This window comes from Mangifera indica, chromosome 6, assembly GCF_011075055.1.
Source record: "Mangifera indica cultivar Alphonso chromosome 6, CATAS_Mindica_2.1, whole genome shotgun sequence".
Lineage (NCBI taxonomy): Eukaryota > Viridiplantae > Streptophyta > Magnoliopsida > Sapindales > Anacardiaceae > Mangifera > Mangifera indica.
In genome coordinates this window covers 9,289,010-9,316,620 of record NC_058142.1, presented here as the reverse complement: position 1 = coordinate 9,316,620, position 27,611 = coordinate 9,289,010, and the positions used below count along the sequence as shown (strand labels likewise).

General features: G+C 31.5%; 1 protein-coding gene across 1 annotated transcript; it reads right to left on the bottom strand.

Annotated features, from left to right (window-relative positions):
* Window positions 1–4,029: 4,029 nt before the first annotated feature.
* LOC123219572 (protein NODULATION SIGNALING PATHWAY 1) lies at window positions 4,030–5,982 on the bottom strand. The gene has a single exon (XM_044641577.1). The coding sequence runs from the start codon at window positions 5,853–5,855 to the stop codon at window positions 4,164–4,166; it is 1,692 nt and encodes a 563-aa protein (XP_044497512.1). The 5' UTR covers window positions 5,856–5,982; the 3' UTR covers window positions 4,030–4,163.
* Window positions 5,983–27,611: the final 21,629 nt, after the last annotated feature.

Below are 27,611 nucleotides of genomic sequence, written 5' to 3'. Positions count from 1 at the left end.
ATTTATATTTAATGTAATTTGAAACTAGGTGATAGTAACCCCTACATGTATGTGTTAAGGGTATTCAAATACTTCATTTTATGGTTAATTTTTAGGTTAAGACTCCCGGGCGTGTAAGGGGTGGATAAGAGATATTTATTTAAGATTAACGGTGAGAAGTGGTATGATCAAAGAGAGAATTTGGTTCTTTTGTCAAGTTGTGAGGTGAGAGAAGAATTGATTTAACCCAAAGGATTAAATTAGAAACAAGAGAAAGTTGAATGAATTCTGTGCTAGTTCTCATATTCGTTAAAAAAGACCTATTTATTTTAATTAACATAAAAAATTTTATTCCGTAACCTTCCCCGACACACCTCTTGCTCACACAAAGAGACTCTCTCCCCAAAAGATTTTGAATCTGTCCATTATGGATTTAATAGAGAACCTAAAAGTTGCACACAATAAGAGTTGATCGAATTCTAGAGATATAAGAGTATTTAAGATGAATGTAGTCCAATATTCGAATAGATGCTTTTGAGTCTTGCGATATTTTTGGGCTCAAAGTGCAATTTATTGCACTTAGGGACCAAAATGTAATAATTCTAAGATACTTGATTGTGATAGGAATTGTGAAGGATGAACTTTATCAATTGGATAAGGATAAAATCTGTATGAATAATTTTGACCCATGTATATTCGTGCATGTGTCATGCACGAGTATGCATGATCTTTGGATAAGGATTATCCGTGATCTTTATTGACCCAAAATCCGTATATATATATCATAAATTATACATGATAAGAATAAAGATCAATGCACGACCTTACACCTTGATGAATAGTCATGCATGACATCTATATAAGTAGATGCGATTTCGTAATTTCACCATTCTTCATTTACATTAGTTACTTATTAGTGGCTATTATTTTGGTATGATTTAATGTCCACATCATTATGTCACTAGTCTTTGTCAGCCTGACAAATGACTACATCAACATTATTAACAATAAATACAATATCATTCATATTTGGCATCATTTGAAACTAGGTGATATTTTAATACATGTAATAACAAATAGTGAAAGTTTAGTATCTTTAATTTCTTTAATAAAAATATCAAAAAGTTTAATCCTAATAATAACAAAACAATATATATATAAAAAAAAATATAGTGACCCTTACATGCATGTGTTAAGCTTATTTAAGTACTTTATGCTATGTTTAATTTTTAGTTTAAGACTTATCGGGTCCAGGGGGGTGGGTACGTAAGAGATAATTATTTAAGATTAACAGTGGTGTGAAGTGGATGATCATGGGGAGAATTTGGCTATTTTGTCAAGTTGTGAGGTGATAGAAGAATTGATGTTAACCGAGAGGATTATATTAAAAACAAGAGAAAGTTGAGGGAGTTATGTGCTAGTTCTCGTATTGGTAAAAAAAGGCCAATTTATTCTAATTAGCACAAATTTTTTTTCCATAACTTTCCCTCACACCTCTCGCTCATGCAAAGGCTCTTTCTCCCCATAAGATTTCGAATTCATTCACTATCGGCCTACTAGAGAGAGCCTATGAGTTATACATAATAAGAATTAATCAAACTCTAAAGACATAAGATTATTCAAGATGAATTTAGTCTAGTATCCAAATAAATGCTTTCGAATCTTGAGATATTTTTGAGCTCAAAGTACAATTTATTGCACATAGGAACTAAAGTGTAATAATTCTAAGGTGTTTAAATGTGATAGAAATTGTGAAGGATGAGCTTTATCCATTTGGTTAAGGATAAAATATGTAAGGATAATTCTATGCATATCCGTGCATGTGTTATGCACGGGCATGCATGATCCTTGGATAAACATTATCCATGATCTTTATCCACCCAAAATTCGTATATATCATAAATTATATAAGATAAGGATAAAGATCAATGTACGACTATGCACCTTGATGAATAGTCATGCCTGACATCTATATAAGTAGATGCAATTTCATAATTTCACAATCTTTTCACCCAAAACATACTACATAAGCTTGTACACCAAGCACCCTTACCCGTGCATCACGTTGTAACAAACTTTTGGTGCTCTTTTTGGCCTTCTCTTTATCTTTCATGTAGATACGAAAGTGTGGTTTTAAGCTTGGATTGAGAGCATATGTTGGCGCATTCCAATATCCTATGAAAGATGAAAGAGCCTCTAAACGCTGATATAATACTTTCACTTAATCGAAAGATCAATTGATTGATATAACATTTTTGTAAAACAAGAGACTATAGATGGATTTATGGTTTATGTTTGATTTAAAATTTAAAATTGCTTTTTTGCTACCATTGAAGGTTATAAACACTAGCAAAAGAACGATATATTAAACTTTTCTCTCCTTTTAATTGCTGAAACATGATTGAAATCGTTAAAAATCTCATTGAAATTTGGTATGTATAATTTGTTTTCAATACAAGGGTTTATCATACGTATTTTGCAATTGTGAAAAATGAATTTAAGAGTTGTTTATATATAGACAATTTCGTCTAAGTATAATATATTGGTTATATCCGTACAACCCCTAAAGAATTGGTCAAGTTTTGTACACCCCTTAATTTTGGTCAATTTATTTATAACCCTTTCCATAAAGACATTGTAATCGTCGCATGGACAAGATATACTGCTGCATGTTTACAAATCTTTAAAATTTTGTTGGTTAGGTAGCCATCCGAATTGTTGGTTAGGTTACCAACTTACTATCATTATTGATAAAAGAGGAAAAAGTAAAATTTTAAAAATAAGTTATCAGAGAATTTATTGGTTTTTAAAAATAAGATAAGAAAAGAGGATAAAATTTTAGTGTTTTTAATATTACTAATTAAATGATATTTTTATTTTTATAACTAATAACAAATTTTAATAGAAATTAGACGATTGGTAAATATTTTAATTTTTAAAACTTAATAAATATTATTTTTGATACTGGACTAAACCTTGGGTGGGAGTAAGTCTTTTGGCCTTGCATAAATACATTGTAACCGTCACGACATAATATACTAGTGGATGTCTTCATATCTTTAAAATTTTGTTGGCATTTGGCAAGGCATCCACCCAAATTTAAACGGCGAAACCGAAGAGAGTTAATGCTACTTGACTAAAATTAAAGCTCCCCAGTGAAATAGCGCAATAAAGTGAAAAACAAACACCCTGTTCTAATTTAATGATTACATAATATGAGGATTTGTGTTGGGCTTTGGGCCCCTTCGTTTAAGGAGAAATCCAAATTTATTTAATAAAAAAACTTAATCAATTATATTAATAAATTAGGTCAAAATAAAGATTCAATAACACACTAAAACTAAGATAAAGAGAGAAAAGAGAAAAACACCGTTTTAGGTTTTTAGTGCACATCTATAGTAGATTTTTATTTTCTCTTCATTTCATCTTTGAATCACTTTGATTTTTGGTGTACTGTTAGAAGACCCATCGTTTCATTCTAAACAGTGGAGATCGTGGTATAATTTTAAAGTAAGTAGTTATTTATGTTGAAACATGGCTGATTGTTTGGTGTAGTTCTATTTAGAAAAACATCTCTTTCTCTTTTGTTTACCGTTGGATTGTTCTCAGATTTTGATAATATTTTAGAAACATCTGGTGTTATACTTTGGAAGGTGGAGATTTGTTATTTTTGCCTATAACGTGAGATATAAGCTTTCGAGTTTACTATAATATTTCTTATTTTTCTGTAATTGTGTTATTTCTTTGTTTTGTTGTTTTGGAGAGTTGCCCACTTATTAGTAGGCTAAAAATAATGTTATATAGTGGATTGGTTTAGTTGGGTAAGACTTTGTGGTTTTACTTTTTATATTGGAGAGGTTTTCACGTTAAATTGTAGTGTTCTTTTCTACTATATTTGCTTTTGATTATTGGGTGTGGTAAAATTATATTTTGGTTGATTGTTTGCTGTTACATAGTTCAATCAAATAGGAAAAAGTTTGATTTTGGTATTTCTAGTCTGATTGTTTTCTTCCCAACAACTTGCACAGCAAATAAGCACAAACTGGAATGTTCACTGATGATAAGCTAATGGAGCTGCCAAACAACAAGAAGGATTACAAAATCAGCATTGTCATGCATGGCTGAATCCTGTTCAAGATTTACACAGAAATGCTTGTACACAAAATATAAAGTAGAAAAGATTGTTATATGTTTGATCTGATTTCGTTTACTTTCATCTCCACCTTCTTCTCCAGCTTCCACAGTGAACTGAAAGATACAGGCTGAGCTTTCCACCACAGCCCAACACACCCATCTTTCTCATCAACTCTCATTTCCCAGTTGCTATCGTACTTTCTCAACAAAGCCTTCCCTCCATCAATCACATCTTCTCCAAACGCTTCTTTAACAAACCCCACTTCTCTCATTCTCTCACACCATTTTTCCTTCCCTTCATTCATCTCTCCCCTGTTTGTCAACGCCTTCGCCGCCTCTCCTTCCATTACTCTCCTTTCTTCACTCTCTCGCCCTTTGAATGCTGCACTTGTTGAGTCCAAAAATCTCCATAAGTACTCCACTCGCCGCGCAAAACCTGTTGCAAAGTCACCACAACTGCTGCAGCTGCAATCCATGTTGTTTTCGCTGAGAATTACTCCTTTTGGCTCCAAGCTTTTTATCATTCTCAAGAATTCAGTTCTTTCATCCGGGGTGTTGTGATTCAACTGATGAAGTCTAAATTGCGCAGAGACGATTAACGTTTCTTCAGGTGAAAGGTTGATGACTTGTGCATTAAGATTTTGTAAAGAGTAGCTATCTAGTCTGTTGATTTGTAAATTTAAGTTCATAGACTTGGCAAAAGTGAGAAGTTGTAAGGAATAATTGTCACCTTGAGGACCAACCGAAAATGGGGTCTCAGTGTTTTGATCACTTTCAACACTCGGAGCTACAATTGTAAGGCGAACTAGAGGAGGAGGACCACCTGGTCTTCTTGTAAGAGGCTCAAGAAGTGTAGGCCATTGCACACCATGAGAGACGCCAATATCAAGAATGTGAAGATTCCTCAAATTGTCGTGTTCTTGAGCAAGAATTTGAAGGATAGAAGAGTTTGCAATATTGTTTGGGAAGGCAAACCATGGACTCTTATCATAGAAATTGAGTAAAGATTTCTGGAAGAATTTCGGATCTGTAGAAGCAAAAACAGACCCTATTGATGTAGATGTTGAAGAGGAAGATGATAAAGATGACAAATGATAGGTCAAGGCTCTGAGTCCGTGAGCTGCCAGCCGGTGATTGGCGTCACCAGTAGGTGAGGCGAGCTCGTGGAGGACATACAAAAGGTGTTGGACACGAGTCAAGTTACCGGCTGTGACTGCCATGGCACAAGGATTAAGCAACTGCTCAGCCCATCTACCATCCTTGTTATTACCGTTATTATTGTTACTTCCTGAAGTCTTGTTTGAGTTCTTCTTGTTACCAACTGACCTTTTAACTGTCACAATTTCTTCATCCCCTTCTTCATTTTCATTGATCCGACCACGAACCTGATTCTTCCTCTGCTGTTGACTTTGTGTTGATCTTGGAAGAGGGTCATCAGCATTTCTCCGTTTCTTCGAAGAATCCGATGGCTGCGGAGGGCTAGGAATGGTTAAATAATCACTAGGCATTATGGCAGTAGCGTTAGTAAAAGTAACAACATCTGTGTTCTCTACAGGACTAACGCTTGCATTAATCAGCTGTTCTTGGACTAAATTCTCTCCTTGTGTCCACCACTGATAGGTGTCGATACCGCCAGCATGGTAAGGATCATCAAAGAATGATGGGAGGAACGTTACAGAGTCCTCGAGCCAGTCAAGAATATGATCTGAGATGGGGTTTGGCTCAGGTTCTTCAATGGTCATTGTTCCTGAGAAGAAAGAGTGTTTGAAATTGCCAAAGAAGGGAAAGCTGTATTGTTTTGCTACGTTTTGGTCATTGACCAAAAAGGCTGAATAATATATGGTTTGCTGAGAGTTGTGTTTTAAAGCAATGACATGGGCAGTGATGTATTGGCGAAAGAGGTCATTGAGGGGAATATTTTAAGCATTGGCGTGGTGGGTTATTTGGAAGATGTGATGTTTTGTTGGGGATTTTAAAAGGAAATTATTCGAAAGCAGAGACTTTGTCATTTGCTATATTATTGGCTTGTATGTCAATGGTGGTTGATATCTACTAGTTGAGGATTGTGATGGGTTGAATATCAGCTTTCAAGAGACGGCAGACTCTTTTTTTATTTCTAATAAAAAACTATTCAGTCTTTGTTTGTTTCTGTTTTCTGCCATTTGGGACCAAATGGATTTATCTGCCAAGTGCCCAGTGTTATGAAAATTCTGATAACATTATCATGGACACTGTTGTTTATTTCCATATAAACAAGTACTGTAGCCTCCTGCCACATGAACACTTCGTTTATTTAAATTATCAGTAAAAATCATTTATATTTAGTCATCTCATCTATAATATTTTAAGCTTGGATGAACATTGAACTTGAACAAACGTAGACCTTTATTAGGAACCTGTACTTTAAATAAAGACGAACAGTTGTGTTTCTGAGACCGACATAAATAAAAATAAACATAACTAATGTGCTAATTGTATTTTTTTTATTGAGAATTCTCATTATTCTAGAGTTTGTCACGTCTACCCTCGATAATCGAAGGCAAACGGTGCATTGGATTGGCACGTTGGACTTGACGAAAGGTCAAAGGATGGTATGGCTGGCATGCCTAAATAGTGTGCAGGTGAAATGTTGTGGGTTGAGGAAATTGAGAATTCAAGGAGTGACGAAAGCCGCTTGAGATGATATTTGACGTGTTTGGCAATGGGCAAAGCCATACTAAGACATGTATGGTGTCTTTGAGCAAATGTGCAAAGCTACATAAGCAGGGGTGCATGGGCACTGAGAAATGCGGGGCCCCGTAGGCACATGACATAGAGACACCTATGGGGAATGTAGGATCATGCGTGTGAGGAGCATCACACAGACAAGATAGTTGAGTTGTGCGGAAGTGCACAACACAGGTGCATAGGGGCGACGCACCAACTAGGACGCAAAGGCATGCACATGAAAGAACATGTAGGCGTGAAACAGGCATAGAGGAAAACAAAAACACACGAGGCACGCAGATGTAAGTATGAAGAACGAAACAGGTGCGTGCAGGAGCAACTCTTATGCCTGATGAGTTGGTGACGGTGCATGACACAAACACCAAATTGTTGCAACAATGCCTTGAAAGGGACAAGGTGAGCCAAGGGGTTCACATGGTGAAGGAAGTCAAGAGCATGGCATGAATGGAAGAGTCAACATGTGGGGACGTTTATGTGAGGTGGGTGCAAGCGAGTCCAGAATGAGACATGAGGCTGGTCAAGGATGAGCTAAACAATATAAGTAGAGTGTGTTGGACCAGATGCATAAGCGGGGTGACTTATGTGTGATAAACATTGTGGGTGAGTAGCAGTTGCAAGGCCTAATAAATAGTTTGCTGACATAGCAGTTATTTGGATATGTGGTTGAGATATGCCCCAGACAGATAAGGATGTCAGCTGCATGTCTAAAATTTGTAATGCAAACTACCCTATGTAACTATTGGTCCTATGTCTATATAGAGGAGGATAAATGTGCTAATGAGTGCTAGTGTGTGCCAGTGTGTGCCAGTAGATATTAAATGTTTGAGTGTGTTTAATGCATTAGTAGGAGTACGAATGTATGTCTAAGTCATTGTAAATCAAGGTTGGGCGTGTTTTGTTGTAAGCCAGTGAGGGTGCGAAACTAAGCAGTAAAACTAGAAAACAGGTCAGCAGTGATTGAGCACTGTAATCTAAATTTTTTTTTTCATGATGAAATAAAAGCTGCGAATTGTTTCTTATACATTGCTTTTGATATTTGCTTGATGGGCTTTACATTCAGTTCGAGTTAAGATTGTCGTTTCTAGGTTTGCTAGAAAGCCAGATTTGCCTATTAAGTGACATTTAACAGGGTGCAAAAGTTGCTGAATCAAGTGCAGAACATTGTTTGCTTAACTTTTGCCTGAGAAAAGTTACCCTCGTGATACCTACCATTAGGATCATGAAATATAACTACTATCGTTTACAAATTAGTTAACATAACTTCAACATTTGGTAAATTTATGTGTAGACATATTTTAATACACAGATAATATGTTATCACGTGAGTAGGTTATTTTGAATTAAAAATAAAATAAAAATCAATCACGCAATAATACATCATCAATATATTTAACTGTATACCAAAATATAAGTATACATAAAATTTTCCCCTCTACATTATAAGTCATAATTACATTCATTCATGAAATAATTAATTATCAAACTATCATGTGGTGGTAAATCATAATTTCATTTATGAAAAACATTAAACATTAAACTATTATTAATTATGATGTAAGTTATAATTATTACATTCAAGTGTAAAACAATTAAACTTTAAATTATTATACCTATAATGTAAGTCATTATTACATTTATAAAGAAATATTTAATTATGTCTATAAATCTTAAATATCATGTTTTTACATAGTTTGAATATATAAAACATACCTTGATTTATTGTACTTTGAAACATATAAAATATAAAGAGAATTCATGGATAATTGAAAGAATGGATAAAAAAATTTAAAAAATATTGATTTCTCTCGTTTAACCCTTTGACTTAATGATAAATAAAAAGAACATTAGTTTTTTCTATTTGTAACTTGTTACTGTTAGTATGTTGTGTGTAGTAATGTAAGTAAAGGGTAAAGAGATAACCAACTCGTATTCATAAAGTTAATATTGACTTCCCATAAAAAAACACATCTTTTCATCAGCAAAAAGTTATCTCTTTTCATCAGCAAAAAGTTATCTCTTTTCATCATAAAGTCACCTTTTTTAATCTTAAAAGAGAAATTTTTTTTCATCATATAGAGTTATATCATTTCAATATAAGGAATCAAATCTTCAGCTTAGCCAATATAATTTAGGTTTTAAAAACCTTATTAAATATTAATTATTTTATCAAATAAATACTATTATATTTAATAAAATAAACTTTTAATATATCATGTGAGTCATAAGTCTTATATTGTCCCACTTGTCTCATATGATATTACTTGCATAATTTAATAAGAAGAATGTAATGTGCACAAAATTTTATACCAAAATCTTTTTTACATTGACTATAATATTATGTCATTATTCATAGTGGTTGTATGTCATTTTTTCTTGACATAGTCTATTTGATATACCCCAACATTAACTTTTAACTTCGTGTCAACACTACTATAAAACAATTATGTATACAAATAAAAAACAAGAAATATCATAAATGTATAAGTGAGCTTAGAATATTAAATGCATAAACTTAATATAAACATAATGTAATATCATTAATGACATCCAATAATTTCCATCCTTTCACCATGATTATTAAATGTTTTGGGAGATAATCCTCTTGCAAATAATTCCCATCCTTTCAACATGATCATTAAATGTTTTGGGAGATGATTCTTTTGCTAAAGGATCTATAATAATAAGATTAGTACTAATGTATTCAATTGACACTATTTTTCTATGAAATTCTTCTTTAACAATAAAGTATCTTATTTTTATATACTTAGCACTTTTAGAATACTTGTTGTTTTTAGAGAAAAAGACTATGACAAAGTTAATTTTCAGTGATTTGACTATACTGTCGAAAACCTTAGGTTTTGAAATAAAGTTCCGTAGTCATAATCCATAGCGAGAAACAACAGTTATGGAAGTTTTGAGTATAACAACTTCCACCCTAACTTCTTTGATGCTAATATTATGCATTATTTCACACCCACTAATGTTACCATTTTCAATGATTTCCAGATTCCATAATTCTTTTATCAGCACATCCAATATAGTTTGAAGATAACTGGACCTTATATAAGTAAGTATATTATCCTCGGTTCCTTGCACGTATTTTGAAACTTTGTAGCTTTCCAGTGATCCAAACTTGGATTACTTTGATACTTACCCAACATTCTAACATTAAAACTAATGTCTTGTCTTGTGCAAGTTTAAACATACATTAAACTCTCAATAACTAATGCATAAGGAATATTTTCATTTGTTTTCATTCCAATTCATTTTCTGAACATTGTTTAAGGTTAAATTTACCTCCTTTCTGAATTGGAACTATCCTTGTTGAGCATTTATTTATCTTAAATCTCTTTAGAGTTTTATTAATATAAATTTTTTAAGACAACCTTTACAATCCTTATGATTTATCACAAAATATTTTTGTTCCAATCATATCAGTTGCCTTTACTATATCTTTTATTTCAAAACTCTTAGAGATATATTTCTTGGTTTCATGTAATGAGCCAAAATCATTAGTAGCAAACATAATGTTATTAACATACAAATTAGAAAATTAAATTTGCTTTCACTAATCTTCATATATATACACTGATCCACAATTATTTCTTAAGACATCATTTTTAAGAGTCTTGTTTAAGTTTGTATATCGATTCCCACATTCATTAATGGCACTCATCCACATTTATCCCCCAAAGTCTTTAATTTTACTGCTAAGTTTGTTATCCTAAGAATATGCTCATGTATGGTACATAAACCATCATATTTCATAGTGGTCAAAGTATTCATACTGTTCAATCTTTCTCAAACTATATAAAGTTTTTTTATCATCGCTATTCTCATCAATACTAGTAGAAGGTTTCTTAATTTGGAATGCCAAATCAAGATCCAGAACACCTAAGTGAAACTAGAGTTATTCACTCTAATAAGATAAATTTAATCCATTAAATAATAGATAAAATAAGCATGTGAATGAAGTGAAATTGGTACAAATATTGCAATAAAATTAAAATACTCATACATTAATACTTTGAGTAATAAAATTTATCATATGAATTCTGATTTAAAATAAAACATAAAGTATATCAAAGTTCTTATTGGGTAATACTAAGATATACAAATATAAACAATAATTGGTAAGTACATATGCACTAATTAGAGTTTTTTGTTATGTTTGGATATACAAAGTAAACCCAATAAAACATAATAATTATTACAATCGTGTTTGTCAATTATAAGAACAATCAATTAACCTTTGGGCTAATTCTAAAGTGTCTCATAATATAATTTTCAATTTTACTCATGAACAACTATCATTGCATAATGTTAATGCCATATTTAAACATAAAAGTTTATGAGTAGATTACATTAATAATAAATTATAATTTAACATTTATTGACATTCAGATTTGATTACTTTGGTGAATAACAAATTATTCATAACCTAATTTTAAATTAGAATAAATTTCAAATCAAAATTTATTTATGTTAAGACTTGATTACTTTGGTGACAAACAAATAATTTTTAATATAAATTTCAAATTATAATAAAATTAAAATCAAAATTTATTTGCCTTAATATTTGATCACTTTGGTGATTAATAAATAATTTCTAATATAAATTTCAAATTATAATAAACTTCAAATCATTAGAAATATTTATAATTTATTTATATTAAAATTTGGTTACTTTGATGACTAACAAATCATCCATAATATAAATTTTAAATTATAATAAATTTCTAATTTTTTTAATTCTTTCATATTTTTCATAGTTAATATTTTATATATCACCGTTAGATTAAAACCCATTTATACATATAAAATTTATAATGAAAATAAGCTTTAATAACTAATAGCAATAACCACTATTCTTATCCTGTTTTTTCATGTAACATTTCTCATCCTTTTTTTTCGATACAACAATTTAACTATGTGGCTTTTCCTTTAGTATTATGCATACGAATGAGAAAATAGCCCTATGACTTATATAGACACGTGACTCAAAAAATTATCTTTGACCATGTATATGCCATTTACATCTTTGTTTCTAATCTAAGTACACTAATTTGTTTGTCATGTATAACAAAAATATACACTAATATAAAATTCTCACAAAACAATTATAATGCATTTATTTGTGCACTGTACTAATCTATTTGTCATATTTATTAACATATAACTAATCAACAATTCTCACAAAACAATTCTAATGCATTTATTTGTGAAATATGATATACATTATATCTATTTTTCATAAAAGAAAAGAAGAAGATCAATATGTCATATTGTCTATATAGTACCAAGACTCATTATTTGCTTTTACACATATATCAATATTGTTACTTTTATATGCAATTGAATAAATTTAAGGGAAATTATAATAAATAGCCAAAATTAAGGGAGTTTAAGCGAAATTGTCCAAAACATTTAGATTAAAGCAAAAATGCCCAACTTTTGTGAAATGTCGAAACTGCCCATATATAAACACAACAAATTTCCTCGGTTCCCACGGTAATCTTTGGGCATTTCACTGTTCAAAAACAGTGGAAAATTCGAAATTTTCCACTGTCCCACCTTCAGCCCACGGTTGCCTAGATTTTTGATGATTTTCGACGATTTTCGTGCTTTCCGACAACCGCAAATGGCAAAGAACGCTAGTATATCTTCCGTCCTCTTGTTTGAATCAAGTTATTGCTCATATTATTGAGATTTGAGTGAGATTTTACGGTTTAAAACTTTAGGGTTTCGATTTTGAACAATGCTTAAAATGTTTTGATTCTTAGTTGTTTTCGTTGAATTGGTTGAGGGGTTTTGTGTTATAACCTATGTAGATTTGATTTATGTTGAAATTGGAGGCCGAAACGACAAATTTTTGGCCGAAAAATCCTTTCGAAGCGTTCAACAGTCCTACCGTGGGAACAGTGTTTCCCACGGTCAAACGATTTTTCCCACGGTTAGAAGGGATTGACCGTGGGTTAGGGGGGTTAATTAGCGTTTTCAAAACATTAGAGAGCTGGGTGAGAGTCCTCAGTCCACGACGGGCTTTTATGAAATTTGCCACGTGACAGTGGGCTGTTGCCGTGTATACCGTGGGTTGGGGGGAAATTTGCTTTTTTGAAACTGCAGGGGAGCTAAAAGATTAGAAAATTACTGAGGGGCCAAGGGATAAATATTGAATCTATTTGTCATAGGAATTTCTTTAGGGGGTAAATTGAAAATTTTCTTATCTAGGTTTTCTGAATGTGTAGTTTTCGAATTTTATATCCGTTTTGGGGTTTTTCAATATGTAGTTTTCGAGTTTAAGATTCGATTTTTTGAATTTTGTGTTTTTTGACATATTTTACAATATAATGACGTAATTTCAGATTTTCGACTCGTATTTTCCAGATTTCTGAAGAATTTTTTGATTGTTACCATTCTAGGGTATTTCAACATTTAGAATTCGAATTTCAGTTCTGTTTTTTAGAGTTTTACAGTTTTAGGATATATCGACTCGTATTTTTCAGATTTTCAAAGAATTTTTTGATTATCGCCATTTTAGGGTATTTCAACGTTTAGAATTCAAATTTCAGTTCCGTTTTTTTGAGTTTTACCATTTTAGGATATATCGACTTGTATTTTTCAGATTTATGAAGAATTTTTCTATTGTTACTATTCTAGGGTATTTCAACGTTTAGAATTTGAATTTCAGTTCTGTTTTTTTGAGTTTTACCGTTTTAGGATATATCGACTCGTATTTTTCAGATTTTTGAAGAATTTTTTTATTATTGCTATTCTAGGGTATTTCAATATTTAAAATTTGAATTTTAGTTCTGTTTTTTCGAGTTTTACCGTTTTAGGATATATCGACTCGTATTTTTCAGATTTTTGAAAAATTTTTTTATTATTGCCATTCTAGGGTATTTCAACATTTAAAATTCGAATTTCAGTTTCGTTTTTTTGAGTTTTACCGTTTTAGGATATATCGACTCTTATTTTTTAGATTTCTGAAGAATTTTTTTGATTATTGCCATTCTAGGGTATTTCAACGTTTAGAATTCGAATTTCAGTTTCGTTTTTTTGAGTTTTACCGTTTTAGGATATATCAACTTGTATTTTCCAGATTTCTAAAGAATTTTTTGATTATTGACATTTTAAGGTATTTCAAAGTATAGAATTTGAATTTCAGTTCTGTTTTTTTATTTTCACCATTTTAAGATGTGCATATGTGTATGATGTACTTTATCTGTCATTATGGATAGACATGTATTTGATTTTATTTTTTAGATAACTTGTCACGGAAATAATTATTTCTGATTTGAGTAATGTTACTATCAAACATTAGATGAAATAAATACTCAAACAACTCATTCTAACAAATATAAAATGAAGAAATTATTTGCACTAAAGTTATTACATCACATATCAATACAATTACACACTTGAAACAATAATAAAAATACATCGGTTACATATAACTGAAGTACAACAATGATGAATCATATAACTAACAAAATTGATTCCACCACATGTCAAGATCTTGTTCTTTTACCTTTTTTAGATGAACGCTGCGGGGCGGAGCTCGGCACGGGTGCTGGGCTTTTACATTGGGTTCGTTTCATGTCCTGGTCCATGGCAACGACTACAAATCCTCGGTGTCATATTTTCTCCCTACGAAGGACGTCGATTTCTATTGGAGGGATGACCCGGATGATGACTATTGAGAACGGGGGGCATAATAACCATTCCTTCTGGTGAGTGCAATTATTCGATTGGTTTCCAAAAGGATTGACAGGTTCCTGATATATTACATGGTAGATATCGATCCAGAAGAATGGATGAACCCATGCATTGACATTCGTGAGCCTCATATGTCATGCAACAACAATGACATACTTGCACAGAATACATGAAAGCTGAAACTTTCTACATGTGCAGGACATTTCACCGAAGTCCACAATACCCATGAATCTACCAAAACTGACAACCTGATACTGAGTAGGTGTAATTAGTCAAACCTCCAGTCGTGCAGACTTTGATAGATGACTGCTGATCTTCTCCTCCGCCCAAGGGGTGACAAAGTTAGGACATTCATCTGTAATTTGAGAAAATATTAACAACACATTTGGTAATAACCAAAACTAAGGGGAAAAAGTACATGAGAAAAAACTTTTAATTAATAACGATTTAATACTTACTTGCATGGTTTCTCCTATCATAAAACCATCACTGTATGATACCACGAATGAACTCCAAGAGCATTGTGATAGGTAGGCCCCGTACATGTCTGACAATGACATAAAATGACTCAGTAATATTAGTGATCATGATGTTGTATCGATGTCCCAGAAAGTATGCTTTACTCCAATGCTCAAATCCGATATCACGTAGATAAGCTCCCGCTTGAGGGTTAATCGAGTCAAGAGATTGCATCATCACCCCAAATTCTAATTCTGTGTATGATTTTACGGCTTTCCAATATACACCCGCAACCTGTAAGGTGGTAAAATATATGAGAACTGATTATAATCAAAATATATGAAAAGGATAAACTGTTACAAATTTATTTACTTGTTTAAACACTATACCTTTGAGTCTTGTTTAAACTTTGCCCACATGTTACATAGAAGATGATGACAACAACATCCATGGTGGACATCTGGAAAGACTTCAGCCATTGCCGAGTATATAACATGATGTTGATATGAGATTATTGCCAGCTCAGGTAGGTCATGGATGCATTCTTTAATCCTCTGGAGAAACTAACACCACGTGTTGTGATCTTATTCTTTATCGACACCGAAACCAATGAGATATATCTGATTATTACCATCAAGAGCCACCGCAATGAATAAATGTCCCAGATATCGACCTTTAAGGAAAACAACGTTAATGCAAATAACAAGACGGAGATATTCTCTGAATGCACGAATGAAACATCCTAATGCCATGAAAAAATTTTTAAATCGAGCTCATAATCCATTTCAATAGCTGTAACGGTGCCCGAATTAGTACGCTGTAGATTGTAGCAATAATCTGGTAAAAACATAAATGATTCCTTCGGTAAGCCCCTTAATGAATTTATAGCCCAGTTTCTTACCCACCAAGCCTGTGAATATGAAATATCAATTTTATATCGGTCGGTGATGTCCGCAATTATTTCCTTAGGCCGATAAATTTGATCAATCATCACAAACTTTAACCTCATTAATTGACCTAAAGCTCGGGCCCCAGCTTGTCTGTGATATGACATGATTTGATCAACTGAACATGTATGAGTAGGATTCATAAAGTTGATTTGAAACACTTCACCAACTGTGGACTTGGTTGCATGTATATACCACTTACAATTGTTAGCCTTGCATTTAATTTTCCATCGTTTCTTGTCAGACTTTTTTTATCATGAATTGAAATCCTTTAAGTAAGACGAATTGCTTCACAACGTCTTTCAATTGAAGTTTATTATGAAAAATATCACCAACCTTTACACCATTCTCCTCTCGAATCGATCTAGAACCATCTGATGATGTTGATGGCTGTGGAGGAAAATCAAGAAGCCACCTAAACGGATCAGTAGGGACATTGTCAAAAAATGGCCCAGAATAATTTCCACCACCTGAAATAGGATCTTCAAGCTGCAAACTATCCATACCCTTGGTGACTGATGCCATATACTCAAGTTCTACATCTTCAGAAGGAATATCGGGCATATCATTTCCATTAAAGTCACCCCAATCAAGAACTCTATCTTTTTCTCCATGAGCCCATGAGTTTGCAATATACAACGGGTTATTACTGAAATCAATCAAGTTTTTCAAATCGTATTCTTTTTTGACCCTACTAATTTCTTCTTCATCTTCTTCCTCCTACCCTTCAATTAGGGTACATGTAACAAAAACAGGAATATATTCCTGTAAGTATTGAGACATATTAATAAGACCTTGGACATCTTCATCATTTGAGATCTGTACGGGGCAGTCGAGCTTAATTTTTCTTGGCTTTATTGATAGTTGAAGGTAGTTTTTCATTGGATCAATACCTCAAGTCTCCTTCAAAAGCTCAATAAATCCTTCGAATGTTGTTCTATAAGGAACTTTAATTAATTATTTGGATCCGCCAACATATTTCATTGTGTTGTTGTCACCTTGAATACATTCTCCTTGGTAACGAACCGATGCATAACCATCTATTTTAATTATCAATTCTGTAATGACAAGTTTTTGAAAATAATTATTCATTTATAACAAAAAAACTGTAATAACTATGTAAACATCTTTGTTTAATATCAAAATACTCCTTTTATTTTTTTAAAATTTTATTTAACCCCCTATACTTATCTAATATTTTTTAAACATCTTTGTATAATATCTTGTATCAAAACGTATCTATCTATTTTTAATATTTCATTAAAAACGTTCTTACAATGTTTAATATCAAAAAACCCCTCATATTTTTCTAATAGTTCATTTAACCCCCTATATTTATCTAACAATTTTTTAACAACCTTTTATGTAATCTTGTATCAAAATGTATCTATCTATTTTTAACATTTCATTTAAAGCGTTCTTACAATGTTTACTATCAAAATACCCCATATATTTTTTAATATTTTTTTAGCCCCCCATATTTATCTAATATTTCATTTAATACCCTTGTATGTTTCCTATTATTGAAATACATCTATTCATTCTTAACATGTTTTTAAATCCTTCATGATATTATGAAATATCAAAATACCCCCATGTTTTTCTTAACATTTCATATAACCCCCTATAATTATCTAAACTTTCATTCAACACCATTTTATGTTCTCTTGTATAAAAAAATATCTATCTACTCTTAACCTATTATTTATTTGCTTCATGTATTATGTAATTTCAAAATACCCCTTATATTTTTAAAATATTTTTTTTACCCCCTACAATTACCTAACATTGCATTTACCACCCTTTTATGTTGTCTCATATCCAAATACATCTATCTATTCCTAAAATTTCATTTATAATGCTCTTACAATGTTTAATATCAAAATGCCCCCTATTTTAATAACATTTCATTTAACCCCTCATAATTATCTCTTTATTTATTTAACACTCTTGTATGTTGTCTTGTATCAAAGTGTACCTATATATTCTTAACATGTTATTTAAATCCTTTATATATTGTATAATATCAAAATACCCCCCATATTTATCTAACATTACATTTAACCCCTATATTATAACATATAAACTAGATTTAACAAATAAAATTAAGTTTTTAGGCTAAGATTGGTATAAATACCTTTTTCCCATGAATAGTCTTTTTTTGAGTCGAATTCAAAAATATGAACTTCTTTCGTTCGAAAGAACCCCTACTAATTGATCTTGAATAAAAATGAAAGTGAGAGTGAGTGTTTGAGTGATATGAGAAGTGTGTGTAATAAGAGTGAGTGAGGAGGGTTTATATAGATGAGGGGAAGGGTAATTTTGACAATTTAGAAAAAGCTATGGGCATTTTTGCTTAGGAATAAGGAATTTGGGCATTTTTGCTTGAAAATAGTGAATTTGAGTATTTTTGCTTAATAGAGGGGCATTTTGGGCATTTTTTATAATTTTCCTAAATTTAATTTAAACTATATATTAAACCAAGAATCTTTAACAAAAAACATGAGTTTTTAAACCATACTCTGATACCACACATGTAAGTCATAATTACATTCATTCATGAAATAATTAATTATCAAACTATCATATGGTGGTAAATCATAATTTCATTTATGAAAAACATTAAACATCAAACTATATTAATTATGATGTAAGTTATAAATATTACATTTAAGCGTAAACAATCAAACATTAAACTATTATACTGTAACATCTCTCTTTAGAAGTATTACCCATTGGAGGAGAAATGTTATGAATTAATATCCAGAACGTCCATTATTTATTTATTTATTATTATTATTATTATTTTAAAAACTATTTTGAACTCAACTCATTACTGAAAGTAGTTAGAAATTATGTTAAGAAAATTGAAAATCTGGAAGCGACAAAAAATGCATATATATCTCATATAAAAACATCTAAAAATATGGAGTAATCATATACAATTATACAATCATCTCAAAAAGGTCAAAAGTCAATAAGAACAACCAGAGATAACTTGCTCCAGCCGAATCTATCTTCGCTGACCTAACCCGACCTCACTGCTACTTCGATCACTTGTATCTGCAATCATGAAAGAAAAGGAAGTGAGAGATAAAAACACTCAATAAGGGGAAAGAATTAAGTAAACTATTTCCTTTCTTGTTCTAACTCACTCTCGGGACTCAACCTTACATTATAACCTCTATAAGAAATTGAGGGGATAATCTAGTTCATTCTTTACTATTTGAGTCATACTTTGTCCCATCTGGTGTCTATTTGATACTTTGTGGAAACTGACTATAGGGATTTGACACTTTTCTAAGCTCAAGCTCTCTTCCTTTCCCTTGCTACACCATTTCTGAATTTGAATTGAGCTCTACTATGAGCATGTTCTACTACGAGCGGACCCTACTAGGGGTCTATGTCCTATTACGGACGTGTCCTACTGCAAACGTGCCTTACTGTGGGTGGTGTAGTGTAAAATGTCCCCTTATAGTTTATAGCATGCATGCGTGCCTTATATCTTACTAATCTTGCTTCTATCTAAATCAATTCATAACTCACCAGACCATACTCTTGGGACGACCCCTGAATCTTAAGCCCCAAATTTCTTTTCTTGCTTTTCTTTTTCTCTCCTTTCTTTCCTTTCTTTCTTTCTTTCTTCTCCTTTTCTCTTTCTCTTTCTTTCCCAAAAATGGTAAAATACTGTTCATGAAACTGTTCATTTGGTAGGACAACCTTCGTTTTCATACAATTTAATAGCCTAAACGGTCTCTAATTCATACAAGCTATATATCTTTGAAAAGAGAATTCAAAGAGCTTTCCAACAAGCTATAATAGCACTCATAATTCATTAGATAAGACAGTCAAAACGTGAGATAAAAACAGTGGCAAAAACTATCTTCACTGTTTATTTGGTAAAACAGTCCTTTTGGTTCATACAATATTTAATAGTCCAAATGATCTTTAATTTATACAATCTATATATCATTGAAAATAGGATTCAAAGAGCTTTCCAAAAAGCTATAATAACACTCATAATTCATTAGATAAGATAGCCAAAACGTGAGATGAAATCAGTGGCAAAAACTGTCTTTATCGTTTATTTGGTAAAATAGTCCTTTTGGTTCATACAATATTTAATAGTCCAAATGATCTCTAATTCATACAAGCTATATATCACTAAAAAGAGGATTCAAAGATCTTTCCAACAAGCTATAATAGTACTCATAATTCATTAGATAAGACAGTCAAAATATGGGACAAAGTCAGTGGCAAAACTATAAATATTATCCAACTCTCTGTCATGAACAAAATCACACACATAGATACCCCAAATGGCAAAACAACATTTCTCAACTTCAAAATCATCATTTATAACATAGATCTAAGGAACCAAAAGCACAAAATATGGAACATATCAAAGATAATACCCCTTACCTTGTTTCAAGCCAATCTTTGCAAGTTGACTCCCTCCTCCTTGTTTTGCTTCCTTTATCACCAAAACCACTTTAAATCAACACCAAAACACACTAACATACTTACATAACATGCATATAAACATAGGTAAAAGGGAAAGGAAGGAGATCTTTTGGTTACCAAGGCTTCCAAAGTGCTTCTTTGTTTCCTTTTCTTATTTTGTCTTCCAAAACCCTTCAATTCCTTCTTTTATCTTCACAAAAAAAAAAAAATAAAAAAAATAGCTTGAAGAATGTTGGTTGCTGGAATGGATGGAAAGATGATGGAAAAGCCTTGAAGTTTTTTTGTTTTGTCTTTTTTTCTCTTTATATATATATATATCCAAATCTATGTAATATACTTTATCTTTTTGTCCATATATATATATATGTATTTAAAACTTGAAATATCTCAAAACAGGGTTAAAAGACATAAATACTCCTGAAACGTACCTGAGGATATTACATATACCGATAATGTAAGTCATTATTATACTCATAAAGAAACATTTAATTATGTCTATAAATCTTAAATTTTATGTTTTTGCATAGTTTAAATATAGAAAACATACCTTGATTTATTGTACTTTGAAACAAACAAAATATAAAGAGAATTCATGAATAATTGAAAGAATGGATAAAAAAAATTCAAAGGATGTTGATTTCTCTCACTTGATCTTTGACTTAACGATGGATAAAGAGAACTTTAGTTTTTTCTCTTTGTAAGTTGTTACTGTTAGTGTGTTGTTTGTAGTAATGTAAATAAGGGGTAAAAATATGACCAACTCCTATTTATAAGGTTAATAGTGACTTCCCATAAAAAAAACACATATTTTCATCAACAAAAAGTTATCTCTTTTCATCATACAAAGTCATCTCTTTTCATCTTAAAAAGTCATATATTTTTAGTTTAAAGAGTTATATCTGTACATTAGTCAACAGAATTTAGGTATTAAAAATCATGTTAAAAATTAATTATTTTACCAAATAAATACTATTACATTTGATAAAATAAACTTTTAATGTAACGTGTGAGTTATAAGCCTTACATGCATTTCATCCTTTAAGCCAATATATTTATTTCCTTAACCAAACAAGTGCAAATTGTTGGATTTAATGGGTAATGTTAATATAAGCGTAATTATACTTTAGAAAAATAAATAAAACATATTAAATATGAATAAAAATAAAAGAAAGAAATTGGAATAAAATTTAAGGTTTGACACTTTATAATTGGACTAGAAGTGAGCCTTCCAAGGTTAACGAGTATTTCTAAATTCCTTTCAGTACTTGAATAGAATGACTTAAGAGCTTCTAAGGAGAGTTTGTTGAAACAAGCTCATTTTTTGCTTAAATCATATGGAATGATCGACCGGAAGAATGATCTTGTTCTACTGGGAACAATCTAGGATCGAAGTTTTGGAATGAACGTTACATAAGTTTAGCAAAACATATTAATGCCTATGATATATGATTAGTGTCCATTATTAAGTAATTATTTATACATTCATTTGAATTTCAAATATCTTTTAAAAGCCACAGGTTGTACTCATTTAAAAGCCAAATAGGGTGTCCATTTTAAGTTAAAAGGATGTGTTCATATACAAGGTTGTAATTATATAAACAAATGGAATTGTTTAGGTACCTATTCTTAACCAATACAATTGGTCTTGATGTATAACATGAAGGGGTGCCTTTTCATTTCCTATATAGATTATAGTTTAGTGAATAATTACATACTTTTGGTACACCTGACATACTTGATTTCTCCATTTCATAACTAGTTTGGATTGATTGTGAACACATGTTTGAATCGATTCAACTTGGATTCGTGCTATGCATAGAACAAACACTTATATATATATCAATAGCATTCAAACAAGTTCATACATACAATCAATCCATGAAATCATTCAATTTAGCACATATACCATTGCAAAACATAATACCTAGTATGAAAATGATTATGCATTTACTTGTGATGCATTGATCATCCTGAGATCTTTTTGAATAAAGCACAACTTATATTTATCAAGAGACTTATTAGAAATATCAACAAGTTAATTAGTTGTATCTATAAATTTAATAGAAATATCACCTTTTCTGACATGTATGTAAGAAATAATGCCTTTAATCTATATCTTTTGTCTTAGAGTGCAACATAAAATTTTTAAAAAGTTGGATAACATTTGTATTATCACAAAAAGTTGGAATTTTGTTTATCATAAAATCAAAATCCATAAGTTGTGCACTACAACTAGCCGCAAAAATGCATTTGACTTTCGTAGAAGAAGTTGCTATCAAATTTTTTTCTTTGAAAATCATAGGACTAACATCTTTTCTAAAATTGGCAAGTGTCACTTGTACTATTTCTATCAATTCTACATCCTCTCAAATCGACATAAAAAAAAATACTCTTACCTAAAATGAAGAACCTTTAGGATATCATAAACCAATGGTTGAGGTCTCTTTAAGGTTTCTTAAAATATGTTTTTGACATTTAAATGCAATTTCTTAGGATTCGATTATAATTTTGCACACATGCACACATTAAACATAATATCGAGTCTAGATGAGATTAAATACAATTATGCTCATATCATGCTTCTATATATTTTGTTATCAACATTTTTACCTCCCTTTTCCAAATCTAATTTGAGTGACGTACTCACTGGGGTCGGTTGTTCCTTAGCATCACTTATGTTAAATCTTTTGAGAAAGTCTTTGAGATATTTTGATTGATTGAGCAAGATGTCTTCCTTGAGTTACTTGATTTGTAGATCAAGGAAGTAGGTTAGCTCTTCTATCATGCTCATTTCAAACTCACCTTGTATCATTTTAGAAAATTGTCTACAAAAAGATTCATTAGTATTACCGAAGATGATATCATCAACATATATTTTTACAACTAAGATGTCTTGCTTATGCCTTTAATAAATAAGGTGGTATACACATTTCCTTTTGTAAAACCATTGTTAATAAACTATGTGTTTAACCTTTCATACTAAGTTTTAGGAGTTTGTTTTAAATTATAAAATGCTTTTGTTAATTTAAAAACATGGCTTGAAAATTCATAATTTTCAAAACTATGAGGTTATTCAATATATACCTTCTCTTGTATGAAACTATTTAAAAATGCATTTTTTAACATCCATTTGAAAAAGTTAAAAACTAGATGACATGCATAAAGAAGTAATATCTTAATTACCTTTAATCTAACTATTGGTGTATAATAAGTTTTATCGGAGTCAATACTGATATGAAGCCAACCTATGATCCATAAAGTTCCAACACTTCAAGCTCCACCAACATTACCAAAGCCTATGTTTCATCCTCGTGCCAACCGACCCTACACTTGTCATTGGATCTAAACCACTCCATTAGGTGAAATATGATTACTTCAGACCAAGCCTAACAATTAAGTCCAATGAACTTACTTATGTGTTAATTATGTATTAGTCTAATCATGTATTTTGTTATGTTAAGCTTTGTTAGTCTTGTATTACTTCACCTTGGGAAATCACATGACAAAGTCAAATGAAGATTTATTGGATGAGACAAGAGAGACAAGTGGGTAGCTCAAAGTTACCCATTTGGCAAGGACAAGGTTAAGTCTTGGGTTGTTTATTGGTTATTTATCTCCTTTATCCATTTTCTTTTGACCGAAGATTGATGGTGAATCTCCTTTAACCGGTGATGCATTCTTTAAGCCTTGGGTTATTACTTGGTCAAATACAAATATCAAACTTGTTTTCTTGATTCTTAGTCTTTAACTCGCTTTAAACTTAATTAATACATGCAAAAGATTCCATATCAAATACCTTTCTCTCAATAGCAACTTTGGGCAACTAGCCTTACCTTGTTTCTATAACGATTTTGACCTCATCCATTTTGTTTCAATATACCCATTTTGTGCTGGTGGTTAGATGATCCATTAGCCTTGATACTAATTTTGATACCTTGTTCCTCTCGAATTGGTTGGAATCTTCTTGCATTACCATCACCTTACTTTCATCACTTAGAGCTTCCTCTACCTTTTTCGGCTCTATTTGTGACATGAATCCCATAAATCCATATGTGTTCTTTAGTAAAGCTCTTATTCTGTAACACATTTTTCTAGATACATACTCTTACTCAGAATATGATTTGAAGAGACATGTATAACTTGATTTCTAAATTTTAAAGCACAAAATTTAATGCATGTCTATAAATATTCAAACATGCAAAAAGGTGTGGTCTGAATAAAATTTGAAATACCTCATAAATAAAATCAATGTTTGAAAACTCAACCTGAGTGATTATTGTGCATAAAAAAATATCAAACTATATTTGAAATGATAAAAAGTACATAAATTGTAAGAAGTTCTAAAAATGACAACTATATCCCTTGCCCTCGTATAGTTGGTCGTAAGATCAATGACTTTCTCGTTTGCCCCACTATTCACCTCTACCTACAAAATCATGAAAAGGAACATATGAGTGAAAACACTCAGTAAGTTGGTGACTTCTCGCAATCCTGAATAATATGCAAAGCTGATAAACCTGATCTTTCATTTGTGAATTTGGATGAGGTCATAGCTTGGCACCTTTGTGCCTTGATAGAGACTATCCATATAGGTTATTAAGGTTTAAGCTAAAATTGACATATCTGATACTCTAGTGAAAACATAAGACACCTTGTGTGTTAATATCTGTCTTGCCTTACACACATGCCATACGACCTATTAGACTAGCTAACTAGGACATTCTAGTCATATGGTGAAATCTAGTAGTAATTATTTCTCTTTTCACATATGCTAGTTAGAACTGCTATTTAAACCATCTTGGGATGACCCTTATCACGGGTATACATGTGATACATCTCATTGACCACGTGAAGAATAACTGATAACCCATAATCCCTTACCATACATACTTGAATTGAACTAAGTGGCTATATGCCTTAGAGCCAAGTGCATGATGCATCTCATAGGTATCCAATCCTAGTGTTTTTACGTATCTTGCCACTTATGCACACAATCGATGCTAACCATATGTGAATTACTTTTCTTAACTCTTTTGATTTTTGACCCAAATCTAACTCGGTTAGGGTCATGTGTCATCTTCCATATAGTTAGGTACCTTTTCTAATTAAAGTCTCTTATTCTTTTCTTTTATTGTACTTGAACTAAAGGTAAAATGGTCTTTTAATTGACTACAAAGGTGTGTTCTTAAGGTGCACTTTTATGTGCCTCTTTTTGAGCATAATGTCCACTTTTAGAAAGTCACACATGGGCGTGTGTCTTATACCACATGACTATGCATGCCTCTCATCAGAAAGGGCATGTGAAAATTATGAAATTTTCTATTTTATATTAAGGACACATGGACATGTATAAGGTCATGTGCAACCGTGTGTCATGATCTAGAGATTGCAAAACCTACAAGTTATATGCTTCTCTGGCTAACTTCTAACCATTAATTTCAACATAAGTGATTCAAGCATGTTTCCAACCATACTAGAAGCCTTCTTTCAAACTATAAACACATATATATCAACACAATCATCTCAAATCATGAATCTATCATCAACAAGCAATATTTAACCTAAATAACTTATCTAAAGGATTTATAAAATCAAGGAAATAAAGTTTATGCATGGATTTACACATGTAATAATGCCATATCACCATTATGTTATTAAAAAATTCACCATCCATAACCATATGGTGTATATTCCTTTAATCAAAATCTTAGATCACCAAGAGGAGGGCTAACTTACTTGTCATTTAACAAATACCTTAGTCTTCACGTGGTTGTGGCTTTTTTAGCGATCGATGACTTCTTTTGACAATCAAAAATCTATTTTTTCTCTCCTCTCTTTTTGGATGTGTGGCTGAAGGTGCAATATAATCAAGAGAATTAGGTTAGATACTTTTTTATTTTTGCCTTCTGGACATGACACATGGGTATGTAACTACTATACACTGACGTGTGTCGTGTCACACAATTATGGAAATCCTTTGATTTTGTCACAATTTTGATCTTATCTCAAATGCAAATTTTGTTGACTATACATGACCATGTATGCCCTTACACGGTCATGCATCACTCTAGAAAACATTAATTAACTCAATTGAAAAAAAGGAAAAAAACTAGAATGCCTTTGACCTTACCTATAAGTGTTATATATTCTTACTACTTGGGTTGGATCTCCAATAAATTTACCCTTTCTTACCTCATATTTCACCTTTGGATATATGGATTCTTTTCATGGTTCTTGAAGTTCCATAAGAATGTCTTCTTGTACTAAAACCTCATCTTGATAAATTCTTTCTTCTTTAGGTTGGGAGGTTTTATTGGTTTGGAGTTCTTTCATGAGCTTTGCAACCTTATCTTCATTTCTCCTATCTTTACACGTAGAAAGAGATTAATCAAATATCATGTATATAATCAAAGAAAATCCTCTAACTCAAAATAAAAACCAAGCCATCATTGTTAGAACTCAAGAAGATAGTTAAAGACACAATTAAACATGACCATTAATCATCAAAGACTCTACCTTAGGACCACTTAAGTATCTTTATAGATAAACTTTAACAAAAATTTCCTTAAAAATTCTACTCAAACAACATAGTAAAAAGATAGAAGGAAAGCAAACTTGAAAAAACGCCTAGTTGTAGGAAAACACTTAGGTGCTTGATGAAGTTTTCATAACCTACATATGAATTTAAAAAAACCGTTTTGAATGACTAAAATGAACTTGAAAGAGGGGGGGAGGGGGGTTGAATAGGTTCCTTAAAAAATTAACAAATGAATTCTTTTAAACAAACCAAATTTATACACAAAATCTATCAAATATTCAATTTCAACAAAGTAAATGAGAATAAATAATTTAATGCACGCAAACAATTAATACAAATAATCAACAAACAACAAACATCTAATGAGAGCTAAAATAAAAAGTAAAGGTTAGAAAAACTCAATTTATAGTGGTTTAGAGCTTTCTCTTGCAAGCTTTTTATGTCAACTTCTCTAAGCCAACTGCCTTAGAATTCCACTATCACTTGAAAAACTTCTTTACACTTAGTCTGTCTAGGATTGCATCCAATACACTAGTTGATATGAGATTTTGCCTATAAGAGATTGAAATACCGAGTTTTGAATTTGAAATGCCTTATAAAGGCTGGAAGTATGAGTTTTGCACAAATACACCCTCAAGTATGTG

Excerpts from the sequence above, each read along its gene's own strand:
- LOC123219572 (XM_044641577.1), bottom strand. The coding sequence starts at position 5,855 with ATGACCATTGAAGAACCTGAGCCAAACCCCATCTCAGATCATATTCTT.